Here is a 17,265-nt window from a genome sequence, read left to right on the forward strand (position 1 = left end):
TAAATAAATGCTACACACGTGCAATTCTCTTTAACTTAAAGACATATGGAGACTATTCAATTTCACAGGGAAAGATAACTAATTTTTCTCCCATCCACACAATACTTTCTAACCACATCGATTATATCTTAATTGAAGAAACTCACATCCCAGCCACCTCTTCCTCACTATTGAACCAATCCTAGTCTCAGACCATGCCTATATTTCATTACTCTACAATATCGCTTGCAATACATCAGGAACAAAAACATGGAGAATGAACAACCTCATCAAGGAGAAACCCTCCAAGGAAATAATCAAAAAAGAGATTGATGAATATATAGAACTCAATAGGTCTTCTGGCCCAAATACACAAATTATCTGGGGTGCCCTGAAATACACTATCCGCTGGCACATGATTAAACGTATGAGAAAGAAAAACAAACTACACAACAAAACCTTAGACCAACTAGTACTAAAAATAAAAGCATAAGAGAAAGATCTCAAATGCACCAAAGACAAAACTCAATTAAACAATCTATTTCAACTCAAGTATGAATACAACAAGATTCTAAGTAACAACGCCCACCTCATAGTCCAAAATTACAAAGGCATCAACTTCTGTGGACGTAATAAAGCTTTCCAGGCAGGCAGGGGTCACTCCGGCTCTGGGAAACTCAGGAAGGCGCGGAGTCAGTCCAGATGCAAGCTCTGCAGAGGGAGGCCTAGAACGACGACGCTCCGAGTCTTGTCAGCCGACAGACTCAGTGAATTCTAAGGTAAGGAATCTGCAACTACATGTTTCTATCAGTTTGGAGTGCGTAAGGAGGTAAAACTGTCTACTAAACCCAAAGACTCGATACCTAACTATTTGGTGGGGTATAACATTGATAAGTGGGTTGGGACTTATGATGTGGCCGTAGAAATGCACAAAATCCCAGAGCAGAATTGGGAAGTTAGTCCATGTAAACATATGCCAAATTTGAGGGGGGGATACTCTACTGGCCCTCGCAAAGGGGGACTGGATGAAGTATGCTCTAGTGAAAGATGTCCTGGTTGTAAAATATGGTCGTGCCACTGAAAAGTACAGGGTAAAGTTTAGAGACAAGTCTTGGAGGATTTTGTGGAGTATTCAAATAAGGCACTGGATAGGGTAGTAAAGTGAGTAATTATGATTAACTGTACAATCTTTTTCTTAAAAGAGCAGATGTTCGGTAATTATTTTCCATAGCTGCACCAATACCTAGTACATGACAAGCTCACTTTACCGAGAGAGCTTTCTAGGGATGCCAAACTCTGGCTAAGCAACAGGGCCCACAAAAAGGCACCTGGGGGGATTACCAGAAGAATGGACAGGGTCCCGCCAGAAAGAGGGAGACCAGGAAAAACCTAAAGAATCCTCAAAAGGTCCTCAAACGTGCATCAAGGGGAAGAAATTCCCAGTGTAATTTGGACAAAAGAAGGGGGGTTATTGGTAAGTAGCCAGAGGGTATGGTACTTCAGACCCAAGTGCTATGAGTGCTACCAGTATAGGCATATAGGAGGGGATCCCATCTATTAGTACATAAAGTAGCCCCCCCCTTCCCCTTGGCCAGTCTACCCTGGGAATGGCCAGTATAGTGCTTGGGAGGAGTGTAGTGCCCCAGTTAGTATTAGGGGGAGTGCAGAAGTAACCATGTGTCCCTGGGCAACAAGAAGATGTCGTCAAAGGCTCACATGCCAAAGAATTCACAAGAAGTATAGGCAATGGGTCACCATCAATGTGCAGCAGGTGGAAGGAGAGAGACAAAGGAGTCAGTATGACTTATGTTAGGTATCCTTTAGTGTTCCCAGACCAGGTAGTCACTGATGAAGTCCACCAGGTTGTGACATCAGACAACGAGGTGCGCCACAATCCAGTAGCTGTAATTCCATTTAAATGGGGGTGGGGTTCTCAGGTTACTTAAAGATAGCTATGAGTCTGGCCATACCTGTTGATGGCCTAGAGCACATCATCTGCAAAGAGGTGGAGATCCGGTCTCACCTGCAGATGTTGGGATTGCCTCAGTGGGTGTGTCTGACCACTTTGTCCATGGCAGCCCATCAGGAGAATCAAAAGAACATGGTGTCTGGAAAAATGACCCAGGTACCTGTCAAGAAGATGAAGGACAAGAGGTGTGGCAAACCCACCCCCTAGATTTCCACAGGCCGGCTGATCCTGAGGGTGACACCCCAGAACCTAACTGGGAAGACACTACTGCCCTAGGAAACCTAGCAGAGCTGGCTGGGTGGTGAACTGAAGGGGGAAGTGCAGAGGGTAGTGCCCTACTCTTGGGGGCCTGCAGCAGCAGGTTGAGACCCAGGCAGCTGACGACAACTCCTTGGATCACTTATATATACTGGGAGAATAGTCTATTGAATAAGGAGCCTAAGGTCCCTAGGTCTGCAGCCACCTGCGTGTTGGTGGTTCCCAGTACTAGAGGGCCTTCATAATAGAGTTGGCTCATTCCTGTGGCAGGACGTTTGGGGCTGGACAAAACATTTGACTGTCTGGTCACTCACTTTTATTGTCCATGGATGTGAATGTAGACTGATGCATTCTGCAGACCCTGGGTAACCCAGCAAGCCAGTGAGAAGTCAGGGGCAAAGTATAAGGACCCCTTGCTTCCATTCCCCTTAGTCTGACACCCTTTGACAGGGTGGGCATAGACACTGTTGGGCCTTCGGGCCACAAGACTACCCTAGGCAACAGGCTCATTCTGGTCTTGGGGGACCATGCCACACAGTAACCTGAGGCCATTCCTCTAAGGATGGCAGCTACTCCTGGAGTGGCCAGGGCACTGATATTTTCTCACATGGGTTTCCCCAAGGAAACTGTGTGTGACAGAGGTACCAACTTCATACCTGCCTATAGGATGTCCTTGTGGGAGGAATGTGAGAACCTGTAGGTTCTCCACAAGATACCACCTCCAGTCTTGAAAGGTTCAACAAGACCCTCAAAGGAATTATGTTGGACCTACCAGAACCCATGAGGCATTAGAGTCCTCTTGTCATGCCTTCTCTTTGCATACCAGGAGATGCCTCAGAAGGCAGCAGTGTTCAGTCCCTTTGAATTTCTATTTGGCCACTCTATATGTGGACCTCTCAGTCTTTCAAGGAGGGTTAATAGCAAGCTCCCACGAAACCCCCCTCAAGTGAACTACATGTTGGCCCCCCAGTCTCAGCTTCTGGAAAGAGGCCACTGAGAACCTGTAGGCCAGTCAGGAGGTTATGAAACACTGGTACATTTGGTACACAAGGATACTGTCATGGAGTATCAAACTGGCCAGAAAGGGTGGGTGATGGCACCTGTGGAGCCCACGTGCCTTAAAGTACCGGTGAAGGGGGCCCTATGAGGTGAAGGAACAGAAGGTCGAGGTCACATACCTGGTGGATCTGAAGATACCCATGCTCTTGGTGATCGATGGTGGTGGTGAGGAGAAGACCGAGTCCCTCCCGCCCTCCTGTCTTCCAAGGAGCAAGATGAGTCAGTGAAAGGATTTGCCCTTTCCCGTACCCTGACCCCAGATGAATGGAGAGACTATTGCCACTTGTTAGCGCAGTTTGCCGCTCTTTTCTTATTGACCCCAGGGTACACAGACAAGGGGGATGGCAAGCCTGTCTGAAACAATATGCAGGCTGTATGAAAAAGGGAGAGCCAGCTTTAAGGACGAGGTGTCCAAGTTCCTGGATTTCAGAGTTCTTGAGTCCTCCTGTAGGCCCTGGTCCAGGCCAGTGGTCCTGGTTCTAAAGGCTGCCCCACCAAGCGCCACTCCAGAACTGAAGTTTTGCGTGCACCATAGAGGTTTCAATTAAGTCATCAAGACTGATGCACACCCCCATCCTCATAGCTGATGAGCTCACTGATCAGTTGGGAGTTGCCAAGTTCATGAATATCTTTGATCTGACATCAGGGTACTGGCAGAGTGCTTTAACTGAGGAGGTCAAGGACAGGCAGTAATTCTGCAGTCCAGAAGACCACTTTCAATTTAGAGTGAAGCCTTTTGGCTTAAAGGATGTCCCTGCCACTTTCCAAAGGCAGGTCAATTGGGTCCTGGCTGGGTTGGAGATCTTCAGTGCACACTACCTAGACAACACTGCTGTATTTAGCACTACATGGGATGACCAGCTGCACCACCTCTGGGCAGTGCTTTAGGTCCTGCAAAAGGAAGGCTGGACTACTGAAGCCAGTAAGTGCCAGATAGGGCAGGCAGCAACAATGTACTTGAGCCACCAAATTGGTGGAGGCAAGGCACAGCCTCTCTAGCCAAAGATGCACACCATCCTGGCTTGGAACGCAATGGCCACTGCACACCACAAGACCCAGAATGAAGTGAGAGCCTTCTTAGGCCTCACTGGATATAACAGAAGACTTTTTAAGGAGTATGGCACCACTTTTGCTGCCTTAACTAAGCTGATGTCTTAGAAGCAGCTCAAGAGGGTGATCTAGAAGGAGGTGTGCCAGAAAGCATTTGACACCCTGAAGGAAGTTATGTGCACAGCACCAGTGCTCGAGGCACCTGAGGTCTCCAAGGAATTCGTAGTGCAGACAGATGCTTCATAGCATGGCAATGGGGCTGTCCTATCACAACTCATAGACAATTAGAATGTAATCCAACATATGCCCTTTTTGGCTGTTTATCGGGCACAACAAAGTCAGTAGATGTGCAAATATTGTTAGCTATTCAAATAACAATATCATTAATATCTATGAACTGGAATCCCTCTCATTCACCTACTATTGAGGACCGATTTAAAAAAAATGAAAAATAGTCAACGTGGACTGACTTGCATGTTAGGAAGTGTTATAGTCAAAGTATTGCTCAAAATATAATTTTAGGACCTGCATAAACTGATTGTTTAATTTCAAATGTATTCTTTTCTCTTTCTTGTGTTACTGTTTCAAACACCTGATTGTCAGGATTATTAAGATAATAATCATTCTACAATGAAAATACATACATTTAAAAAATCCTGATCCTGTCAATTAGGATTCCCCAAAAAATGCCATATTCAGTCTGACAGGTGAAAAGTAAGAGTGCTGCATCAACACTTCGTCTTTTTTGGAAAGAGAAACTGCAATGTGTGTGAAGGAAACAATGGGCATCTTCGCTTTTGGAATCTTATGGGAACCCCCCAACAAGCCTTATTACTTTAAAGCAATATGTAATTCTTTATGATAATCTTTTGAATGTTAACTTTCATTTCACTGTTCCCCCTGTATATAGGGGTATCTGGAAGTTGTATCTCGTTGCTCCATGCTACACAGCAACAGCATTTTCAGATGCAATGATATGAAAAATAATTAAATAGAAAACAAAATAGGGGTATGGTTCGGGAACATTTAAAAGCAAAACAAGGGAAGGTAAATGCATGAGGAAATTTTTATGGGAGGGCAGCTGTCTGGTGTTTGGGGATGGGTGATGACAAAGTTACTTTCAGCCAATAGGTCTGGGAAAAACCCATTCAAAAAGTAATTATGATTTATCGAAAAAAAATAGATTTTGTATCCTCAGAAGCAAAATATTTGTTTGCAAGCAAACGATTAAAAGATTATCACATTCCTGCAATTAAAGAAAAACATTGTGCAGGGGTTTTTAATACCAATGTTAGTGGATCTTGTGTATGTAGGTTCTGTCCCTATATAGTTAAGAAAAAAACAATAAGCAATAAACGAATGTCAAATCAGCAATAACTGTGTGCAGACCAACTACCAAATTAATGCATCTTTAATAAAAAGTTGTAAAAGTTAGTTTGAGCTTACCACACATAATTCCCAACGCTGTACTAAATACTGCCATATATCCAAAATAAAACGATGTCTGAAACAAACCATACATCCTGGAAAACAAAATGCACATTGTTTTTTCAACAAAGTTCTGTAATTATAAGTATCTAAAACAATGAGAACCAAAATTACTGCACATTCTGCTTTAACCCACATAATATAGTTCACACTGGTATTGCATTGCCCATTTGTCAGCCCCTCAGCAGCAAACAGGAATTTGTTAAGCCAGTGGTTCCCAACCTTTTGATTTCTGTGGACCCCCACTTTAACATTAATGGAACCCAGGGACCCCCACTGAATCATCATGGGAATCCGGGGACCTAATTTGTCAATATGTTAATAATTTTTCAATTTTCTAGGCTCTCGCGGACCCCCTGAGAAGGCTTTGCGTACCCCCAGGGGTCCCCGGACCACAGGTTGGGAACCACTGTGTTAAGCGAAGGCTAAGGCTCAACCATGTGATGTCATTAATGGTAGGGTTTTTGTCACTTCCGTGCCATAACAAGTTTTAACTAGTAAATATAGGAGTTCTAAAGGTGTGAGTCATGACAGCCAGGAGAATTACCAGCCCATAAAAGTTTAAGTGAAACAAAAATAGAAGATTTCCTTTTTTTGTTAAGGTGGCTCAAAGTTTTCAGAATTGTATTAACATCTATACTGGCCACACTACTGATGTAAGTTTACATTCAAAATTAAAAACACAAAACGGGTCACTCTTGAGCTTAGACGTGGCCACTGATCTTTTCAGGTATGCCTTTCATTTATGCCAGACATAATCAATCAACTGTATTCGGCAGGCAAACCAGCAATAAAAGCACAATTCAAAGAACATACATTAAAAACACAATACTGTTAATAAAAACATCCAAAAAACGAATATAAAAATAATGAAAAAGATAGAATGTACAAATATAGAGGACAGAACAACTGTCCTCGACCCCATACAGAGCAAACCTGTAAAATGTAACATTCTATATGTGCATAAAGCTTGTCCGTACCGCCTCCTAGTGACTAAAGCACTTTTAATAAAATACAAATTGGAGGGGTATCGAAGTTCTGCAGAAAAATAAGGGCTATCTTATAATGTCTACAGTTCGCAGCAGGGAGTACTGGGACCAGAAAGCGCTTTCTATGCATATTGTATAAGGAAAAGAACAACAAAGTACAGAGTGTTTTGTTTCATAATCACAAGGACATTTCGGAAGATTGGTAAACCAAGTACCCTGAATGGGATATGCTACAAGGAAATTAAGACGATTAAAACGTCACCTGGTGAGATAAAATCTATACCTCTCATTTTGTACCGGTGACAAGCAATACTCTAGTCCTACTGAGGACTGTGTGATTGATAAAAATCGGGCGGCTCGCTTCTCGTTATTTATATGAATATTCTTTGACCAATAATTTAATACCACTCATACTGTCTGGATTTATAAAATACTCTGAGCTTCCCAAAGTGTTCAGGACCGCTTTTACAAACGTCAACCAAGAGACTGCCCCAACATTATCCAAAAAGAGGCGATCTTGATTCGTCTTCCCTGGTAAGAATGGCTTTTGGTATCATCCAAATCCCTAGTCCGAGGAGTAAGGGATTGAGTTTAATTGTGTTCTCTAAATAATTTACAAAAAAAAAAGCTACAGATGACATACAAAAGTGGACAAGCATTGTGGTACAGCCATCAATTTACCCCAAACCTTATTTTCCAATATCTGGAGTGTGTAATTTTTATAGCCCTGCACACCTGCTCCATAGAAAGCAATGGCAACACATTTAGTGCTGTAAATTGTGATTAGTATGTTCAGTGGTTTGTGGCGCAATCTTCTTGCAAAATTAAATAAAGAATCAATAGACCTCTGAAACTGTAGTGCATGTGATCTAAATAAAAGGCCCCACCTCATCCGTGAATCAAACTCAAACTCCAAGTATGCTACGTTTTTTACTATGACAATCTCGGTTCCCCCTCATTGGAATTTCATACTTTTGGTACCTTTAGGCCCCAGTATCCAAATAAAAGATTTATTGTGATTTGTTTTCAGGCCTAACAAATCCATAAAATTTTTAAACCCATCCAAGAGACTTTGCAGCTCCCTGCCCGTTCATGCATGGAGCACATTGTCATCTGCATAAAGCAGAACTGGCACAGAGGTATCCTTTATCTGGGGCCTTTCTTTCCCCAGCTCAGGATTTCTTTAGGCCTTTGAAATAAATTAAAAAGGGCAGAGGTCATCACACAGCCTTGACACAGACCCACACCAATTTTGGACCTAATGTCCGGTGAACGTTTCCCATTTACCCCACAACATTTTACCACTGTGCCCAAATACATCATGTACCCAGGTTTATCAGTGATTTGTCAAACCCCTGTTTTTCCATAACGGACCACAATATGGGATGGTTTACCATGTCAAATACGGTGGAGTGTTCCACAAATGCAAGATGTACTGATCCTCCTTTAGCATTGACATTTACCTAGGTTAAACTGGAGGTTTAGGCACTGATCAATAGTGTCCAAACCTATTGCGCCATAGACAGCACCGGCTCCTCCTCTAACCAGCTCTCATTTTTTGGATGGTAACACTTGGGTACATTTTTATTCCCTTTCTTAAAAATTGGAACCACCACTGCCTCTTTCCAGGATGGGATTCACCCAGTGGCTAGAAACAGTGGCCCTAAGCACATTTTTGAATGGTTGCCCAACAAGTAACATTTGATTTGAACACATCCATGGAGCACCTGTCTTGGCCGAGGGCTTTCCCAGGAAAGCTCTGGTTAATTGCTGTATAATAACATCTGTAACATGGATTAACTAGCTAAGTGAAATAATTTCTTCCTGGCTGGCTGTATATCTTCGAAGACAGGTAATGAAGAAATTTCATTCTCACAGCTAAAACCAGCTGGGGAAATGTTCTACTAAATAGTGTACACTGACATATGTCAATAGCAGGTTTTCTATAAGCCCAAAAAAAGTTTATTCACGATGTTCCAGAAGGTGACTGTAAGGAAATGCCTCCTTGGCATGGTTGCCCCCTGACTTTTTGCCTTTGCTGATGCTATGTTTACAATTGAAAGTGTGCTGAGGCCTGCTAACCAGGCCCCAGCACCAGTGTTCTTTCCCTAACCTGTACTTTTGTGTCCACAATTGGCAGACCCTGGCATCCAGATAAGTCCCTTGTAACTGGTACTTCTAGTACCAAGGGCCCTGATGCCAAGGAAGGTCTCTAAGGGCTGCAGCATGTCTTATGCCACCCTGGAGACCTCTCACTCAGCACAGACACACTGCTTGCCAGCTTGTGTGTGCTAGTGAGGACAAAACGAGTAAGTCGACATGGCACTCCCCTCAGGGTGCCATGCCAGCCTCTCACTGCCTATGCAGTATAGGTAAGACACCCCTCTAGCAGGCCTTACAGCCCTAAGGCAGGGTGCACTATACCATAGGTGAGGGTACCAGTGCATGAGCATGGTACCCCTACAGTGTCTAAACAAAACCTTAGACATTGTAAGTGCAGGGTAGCCATAAGAGTATATGGTCTGGGAGTCTGTCAAACACGAACTCCACAGCACCATAATGGCTACACTGAAAACTGGGAAGTTTGGTATCAAACTTCTCAGCACAATAAATGCACACTGATGCCAGTGTACATTTTATTGTAAAATACACCACAGAGGGCACCTTAGAGGTGCCCCCTGAAACTTAACCGACTGTCTGTGTAGGCTGACTAGTTCCAGCAGCCTGCCACACTAGAGACATGTTGCTGGCCCCATGGGGAGAGTGCCTTTGTCACTCTGAGGCCAGTAACAAAGCCTGCACTGGGTGGAGATGCTAACACCTCCCCCAGGCAGGAGCTGTAACACCTGGCGGTGAGCCTCAAAGGCTCACCCCTTTGTCACAGCCCAGCAGGGCACTCCCGCTTAGTGGAGTTGCCCGCCCCCTCCGGCCACGGCCCCCACTTTTGGCGGCAAGGCTGGAGGGAACAAAGAAAGCAACAAGGAGGAGTCACTGGCCAGTCAGGACAGCCCCTAAGGTGTCCTGAGCTGAGGTGACTAACTTTTAGAAATCCTCCATCTTGCAGATGGAGGATTCCCCCAATAGGGTTAGGATTGTGACCCCCTCCCCTTGGGAGGAGGCACAAAGAGGGTGTACCCACCCTCAGGGCTAGTAGCCATTGGCTACTAACCCCCCAGACCTAAACACGCCCTTAAATTTAGTATTTAAGGGCTACCCTGAACCCTAGAGAATTAGATTCCTGCAACTACAAGAAGAAGGACTGCCTAGCTGAAAACCCCTGCAGAGGAAGACCAGAAGACGACAACTGCCTTGGCTCCAGAAACTCACCGGCCTGTCTCCTGCCTTCCAAAGATCCTGCTCCAGCGACGCCTTCCAAAGGGACCAGCGACCTCGACATCCTCTGAGGACTGCCCCTGCTTCGAAAAGACAAGAAACTCCCGAGGACAGCGGACCTGCTCCAAGAAAGGCTGCAACTTTGTTTCCAGCAGCCTTGAAAGAACCCTGCAAGCTCCCCGCAAGAAGCGTGAGAATTGCAACACTGCACCCGGCGACCCCGACTCGGCTGGTGGAGATCCAACACCTCAGGAGGGACCCCAGGACTACTCTGATACTGTGAGTACCAAAACCTGTCCCCCCTGAGCACCCACAGCGCCGCCTGCAGAGGGAATCCCGAGGCTTCCCCTGACCGCGACTCCTTGAATCCAAAACCCGACGCCTGGGAGAGATCCTGCACCCGCAGCCCCCAGGACCTGAAGGACCGGACTTTCACTGGAGAAGTGACCCCCAGGAGTCCCTCTCCCTTGCCCAAGTGGAGGTTTCCCCGAGGAACCCCCCCCCTTGCCTGCCTGCAGCGCTGAAGAGATCCCTAGATCTCCCATAGACTAACACTACAAACCCGACGCTTGTTTCTACACTGCACCCGGCCGCCCCCGCGCTGCTGAGGGTGAAATTCCTGTGTGGGCTTGTGTCCCCCCCGGTGCTCTACAAAACCCCCCTGGTCTGCCCTCCGAAGACGCGGGTACTTACCTGCTGGCAGACTGGAACCGGGGCACCCCCTTCTCCATTGAAGCCTATGTGTTTTGGGCACCACTTTGAACTCTGCACCTGACCGGCCCTGAGCTGCTGGTGTGGTGACTTTGGGGTTGCTCTGAACCCCCAACGGTGGGCTACTTTGGACCAAGAACTAAGCCCTGTAAGTGTCCTACTTACCTGGTTAACCTAACAAATACTTACCTCCCCTAGGAACTGTGAAAATTGCACTGTGTCCACTTTTAAAACAGCTATTTGTCAATAACTTGAAAAGTATACATGCAATTTTTATGATTTAAAGTTCCTAAAGTACTTACCTGCAATACCTTTCGAATGAGATATTACATGTAGAATTTGAACCTGTGGTTCTTAAAATAAACTAAGAAAAGATATTTTTCTATACAAAAACCTATTGGCTGGATTTGTCTCTGAGTGTGTGTACCTCATTTATTGTCTATGTGTATGTGCAACAAATGCTTAACACTACTCCTTGGATAAGCCTACTGCTCGACCACACTACCACAAAATAGAGCATTAGTATTATCTATTTTTACCACTATTTTACCTCTAAGGGGAACCCTTGGACTCTGTGCATGCTACTCCTTACTTTGAAATAGCACATACAGAGCCAACTTCCTACAGTGACGATATCTTTTAAGTTGCTTGCCCTTTCCTGATTCTCCCAAGCGTCTTCCAGAGTATCTCTTTCCTTCGCTTAATGGCCTTTTTGTATTTGCTTCTACACTGTTTTTATTTCTTCCCGGCAGAAAGGCTGTTCCATTAAGGCCAGTTTAAATTGTTTGTAAGCAACTGTGCATGCATGCTTAACCCAGGCTTTAGTGGGTTTACTGCTAAGGAGTTTATTAATTAGCAGTTTAGATGAAATAGAAATGCACAGGCGGCCTCTGCGATTCTCACTGAGGGTTCATCACAAGAGGTTACAGTTGAGAATGCACACTGGTTCTCCCGGATTAGGCTTGTGTGTGAATGTGTTCTTTTTTTATCTTATCCCATTTAAGTCTTGTAAGGAAATGCCTCCTTGGCATGGTTACCCCCTGACTTTTTGCCTTTGCTGATGCTATGTTTTGAAAGTGTGCTGAGGCCTGCTAACCAGGCCCCAGCACCAGTGTTCTTTAGCTAACCTGTACTTTTGTTTTCACAATTGGCACACCCTGGCATCCAGGTAAGTCCCTTGTAACTGGTACCCAGGGCCCTGATGCCAGGGAAGGTCTCTAAGGGCTGCAGCATATCTTATGCCACCCTGGGGACCCCTCACTCAGCACAGACACAATGCTTGCCAGCTTGTGTGTGCTAGTGGGGATAAAACGACTAAGTCGACATGGCACTCCCCTCAGGGTGCCATGCCAACCTCATACTGCCTATGCAGTATAGATAAGTCACCCCTCTAGCAGGCCTTACAGCCCTAAGGCAGGGTGCACTATACCATAGGTGAGGGCACCAGTGCATGAGCACTGTGCCCCTACAGTGTCTAAGCAAAACCTTAGACATTGTAAGTGCAGGGTAGCCATAAGAGTATATGGTCTGGGAGTCTGTCAAACACGAACTCCACAGCACCATAATGGCTACACTGAAAACTGGGAAGTTTGGTATCAAACTTCTCAGCACAATAAATGCACACTAATGCCAGTGTACAGTTTATTGCAAAATACACCCCAGAGGGCACCATAGAGGTGCCCCCTGAAACCTTAACCAACTACCCGTGTAGGCTGACTGGTTTTAGCAGCCTGCCACACTCGAGACATGTTGCTGGCCACATGGGGAGAGTGCCTTTGTCACTCTGTGGCTAGTAACAAAGCCTGCACTGGGTGGAGATGCTATCACCTCCCCCAGGCAGGAGCTGTAACACCTGGCGGTGAGCCTCAAAGGCTCATCCCCATTGTTCCAGCACCACAGGGCATTCCAGCTAGTGGAGTTGCCCGCCCCCTCCGGCCACGGCCCCACTTTTGGCGGCAAGGCTGGAGGAAATAATGAGAATAACAAGGAGGAGTCACTGGCCAGTCAGGACAGCCCCTAAGGTGTCCTGAGGTGACTAACTTTTAGAAATCCTCCATCTTGCAGATGGAGGATTCCCCCAATAGGGATAGGAATGTGACCCCCTCCCCTTGGGAGGAGGCACAAAGAGGGTGTACCCACCCTCAGGGCTAGTAGCCATTGGCTACTAACCCCCCAGACCTAAACACGCCCTTAAATTTAGTATTTAAGGGCTCCCCTGAACCTAGGAACTCAGATTCCTGCAACCTAAGAAGAAGAGGACTGCTGAGCTGAAAAACTCTGCAGAGAAGACTGAGACACCAAATGCCTTGGCCCCAGCTCTACCGGCCTGTCTCCCCCCTTCGGAAGAAAACTGCTCCAGCGACGCTTTCCCCAGGACCAGACCTCTGAATCCTCAGAAGACTGCCCTGCTCTAAAAGGACCAAGAAACTCCCGAGAACAGCAGCCCTGTTCACCCAAGACTGCAACTTTGTTTCCAAAGGAGCAACTTAAAGACAACAGCGTTTCCCGCCAGAAGCGTGAGACTTGCAACCCTGCACCCGGCGACCACGACTCGACTGGTGGAGGAACAACACTTCAGGGAGGACCCTCCGGCGACTCAGAGACTGTGAGTAACCAAAGTTGTCCCCCCTGAGCCCCCACAGCGACGCCTGCAGAGGGAATCCAGAGGGTCCCCCTGACAGCGACTGCCTGACTCCCAGATCCCGACGCCTGGTACTGACTCTGCACCCGCAGCCCCCAGGACCTGAAAGATCGCAACACCAGTGCAGGAGTGACCCCCAGGAGGCCCTCTCCCTTGCCCAGGTGGTGGCTACCCCGAGGAGCACCCCCCTTGCCTGCATCGCTGAAGAGACCCGTTGGTCTCCCATTGATTTCAATTACAAACCCGACGTGTGTTTGCACACTGCACCCGGCCGCCCCGTGCTGCTGAGGGTGTACTTTCTGTGCTAACTTGTGTCCCCCCCGGTGCCCTACAAAACCCCCCTGGTCTGCCCTCCGAAGACGCGGGTGCTTACCTGCTGTCAGACTGGAACCGGGGCACTCCTTCTCCATTGAAGCCTATGCGTTTTGGGCACCACTTTGACCTCTGCACCTGACCGGCCCTGAGCTGCTGGTGTGGTAACTTTGGGGCTGCTCTGAACCCCCAACGGTGGGCTACCTTGGACCCAAACTTGAACCCCGTAGGTGGTTTACTTACCTGCAAGAACTAACAATTACTTACCTCCCCTAGGAACTGTGAAAATTGCACTGTGTCTAGTTTTAAAATAGCTATATGTGTTTTATTCGAAAAGTATATATGGTTTTGTGATTATTCAAAGTTCCTAAAGTACTTACCTGCAATACCTTTCAAGCAAAGTATTACATGTAGAATTTGAACCAGTGGTTCTTAAAATAAACTAAGAAAATATATTTTTCCATACAAAAACCTATTGGCCTGGAATTGTCTCCGAGTGTGTGTTCCTCATTTATTGCCTGTGTGTATGTACAACAAATGCTTAACACTACTCCTTTGATAAGCCTACTGCTCGACCACACTACCACAAAATAGAGCATTAGTATTATCTCTTTTTGCCACTATCTTACCTCTAAGGGGAACCCTTGGACTCTGTGCATACTATTCCTTACTTTGAAATAGTGCATACAGAGCCAACTTCCTACATGTCTTACACCCAGATTTCTTGAAAATTCAATTGAGTGGTCCCCATCATTGACTCCCTATTCAGCCCAATCTAGGGAAAGAGTAGCAATTAACGGGCTGTGGTCACTACTACAACTGGCAACTACCTCATAGTTTTGCAACAGGAGACAGATCAGTTGAGCTCACAACAATCAAATTAACTACAATTTCCACTGCCCTTAAATGTTGGAGGAAGGGAAACATTAGAGCTCCTATAGTTGCTACCAAAGCTCAGATTCCTGGAAATCAAAACTCTAATCACTGCCTCTCGACAGGGAACATGTTTACAATGAGTCACCTCTGACCCATTCAAGTCCCTGAGGCCACAGGGACTAGTAGTGCTGTTATTACATAGATGTAGGATGAAATCCTACTCAGATAACATTATTCCTGTGCTGTAATTTACTAGGTCTTCTTCTAGATCATCAATGACCCTCGCTGAATTAAGATCAATTCATTACAATCGGGGACAGCCCCTTCGTAATGGTGAAGGTGCGTTGTCCCCCTGGCTAAGCCAGCAGCTGAAAAATTAAACAATGGTTTACTACTGTTTTATTTTTCGGCTGCTAGCTCAGCCAGCATATGCAGGGAGGAACGAGCTGGGCCCTGGGAGTGGGGAGATGGGAAGATGGGAGTGGAGTGCACTCAAGTGTGCATGTTTGTTTGGCCGGCAGACTTAGGCCAGCCAAACACACATGCACACTTAGGTTTCTACGACCCAGCTGTGACACTATGGTATGCTGCAGCCCTAGCTAGTACTTGATTGTACCCTGTACTATCTTCAGGTGGTGAAGGCTTTGAGGGGTAGCAGTCTGGGTCGTTACTGGGAATGGGATCTATATTGTCGTGCTGTGAATCAAATGAATGTGATGATGACTGCATAGATGTAGGGCTGGTAGGAAGAGAGATATGTGGAGGAGACTGAGAAGGAGAAAATTGAGGAGGTGGAGGTCTCTTTGTTCTTGGCACTTAAGCTGGAGGCTGTGCAGTGTCCAATTCCTCCTGAAAGGATAATTTCCTCTTTGGTTTTAGAAGAGGTGCAGTTAAAATTCTGCCAGTTTCTTTGTGGATATGAATCCTGGATTGCCTTTCATACATTTGTTTTATGATAGGCTGCTGTGAGCCCTCCTCAGTAGATTTTTGGCTTTAAATGCTTTTGAAAGTCCATGCTCCTCAGTGTAAGCTCGTTTTTTAGGCTCCGAAACTGGCTTTTTCGGTGTCGAAGATGGTCTCGGTTCTGAAAAAGATTTGCGATTTTGACTCGGAAGAGCGGTGTTTGCTCGGTTCAGAAACGGAGCTTCGACTCTAGTCCGATGGCTTCAGAGGAGTAGCCTTTTTCGGTGCAGAACTTGTGGGTTGGTCACCGAAGGTCTTTTTTCAGTTGAGCCATGGCCTTCAGGCAGTGGCGTCACCAAGGCCTTATGTTTCGGCTTGGATGGGACAGGGGCAGGCATACTCATGTGCTGTCCTGCCATGACCGGTCTGTCCTCCTCAGATTCCTGCTCGGAGTCGGATCCTCGAACGGAGACAGGGGTCTGCATGATCTCTTTCTCTTCGACGTTGAGATGTTCAGTGCTTTTGGATGCCATCTCGAATGTCTTTTTGGACCGGAAGGATCTGCAGGCCTCGCAATTTTCTTCCCAATGGTCTGGGGAAAGGCAGAGATGACAGACGAGGTGTTGGTCTGTATAAGGGAATTTAGAGTGGCACAGAGGACAGAATTGGAATGGAGTCCGGTCCATGAGGCTTCCACGCCGTCGGCCAGACGACGCCCTGAAGGGCGAGTAAAGATGTGTGATCCGATGGTACCGAAGTGTCGCTAGAAGGTGTAATGCGATCGAAACAATACCAACGAGAAATAAAGCGTTTTCAAGCTTTTCCTAATCAAACTATCGGAGCGAAAGGAAACACGTCCGAACCAGATGGCGGAAAGAAAACAATCTAACATGGAGCCAATGCCCATGCGCAATGGAGCCGAAGAGGAGGAGTCACTCGAAAACACTTCTTCAAAGAAAAACAACTTGTAACACTCCAAGCCCAACACTAGATGGCAGACGTATGCACAGCAGCTACACATGCCATCGAACATTATATATATATATATATATATATATATATATATATGGAAAATGTCACTTACCCAGTGTACATCTGTTTGTGGCATTAGTCGCTGCAGGTTCACATGCTGTGCTGTGCACAGTCCGCCGTCTGGTGTTGGGCTCGGAGTGTTACAAGTTGTTTTTCTCAGAAGAAGTGTTTTCGAGTCCCGAGACCGAGGGACTCCTCCCACTTCGGTTCCATTGCGCATGGGCGTCGACTCCATCTTAGATTTTTTTCCCCTCAGAGGGTGAGGTAGGAGTTGTGTATGCTAGTAATAGTGCCCATGCAATGGAATGAATACGTATGTACAAAATGAAGGTTAAAGTAATATATTTACAAATGTACAAATGTTGAAGATCTACTTCTAAACGGCTACAGGCTCCCGGGGAGGCGGGTGGGCGCATGTGAATCTGCAGCGACTAATGCCACGAACAGATGTACACTGGGTAAGTGACATTTTCTGTTCGGTGGCATGTGTAGCTGCAGATACACATGCTGTGCATAGACTAGCAAGCAGTTATCTCCCCAAAAGCGGTGGTTCAGCCTGTAGGAGTTGAAGTAGTTTGAAATAAAGTTCTTAGTACAGCTTGACCTACTGTGGCTTGTTGTGCAGATAACACATCTACACAGTAGTGCTTAGTAAATGTATGAGG

General features: G+C 46.2%; 1 protein-coding gene across 2 annotated transcripts in view; it reads right to left on the reverse strand.

Annotated features, from left to right (window-relative positions):
* The window catches only part of TM9SF3 (transmembrane 9 superfamily member 3), a 343,971-nt gene that overhangs the window by 26,030 nt on the left and 300,676 nt on the right, over positions 1 to 17,265 (reverse strand). For both annotated transcript variants that reach the window (XM_069240441.1, XM_069240440.1), the window contains exon 14: positions 5,762 to 5,838. In XM_069240441.1, the coding sequence (XP_069096542.1) occupies positions 5,762 to 5,838 (77 nt within the window). The remainder of the gene's footprint in view (positions 1 to 5,761; positions 5,839 to 17,265) is intronic.

Source organism: Pleurodeles waltl, chromosome 6 (assembly GCF_031143425.1).
Source record: "Pleurodeles waltl isolate 20211129_DDA chromosome 6, aPleWal1.hap1.20221129, whole genome shotgun sequence".
NCBI lineage: Eukaryota > Metazoa > Chordata > Amphibia > Caudata > Salamandridae > Pleurodeles > Pleurodeles waltl.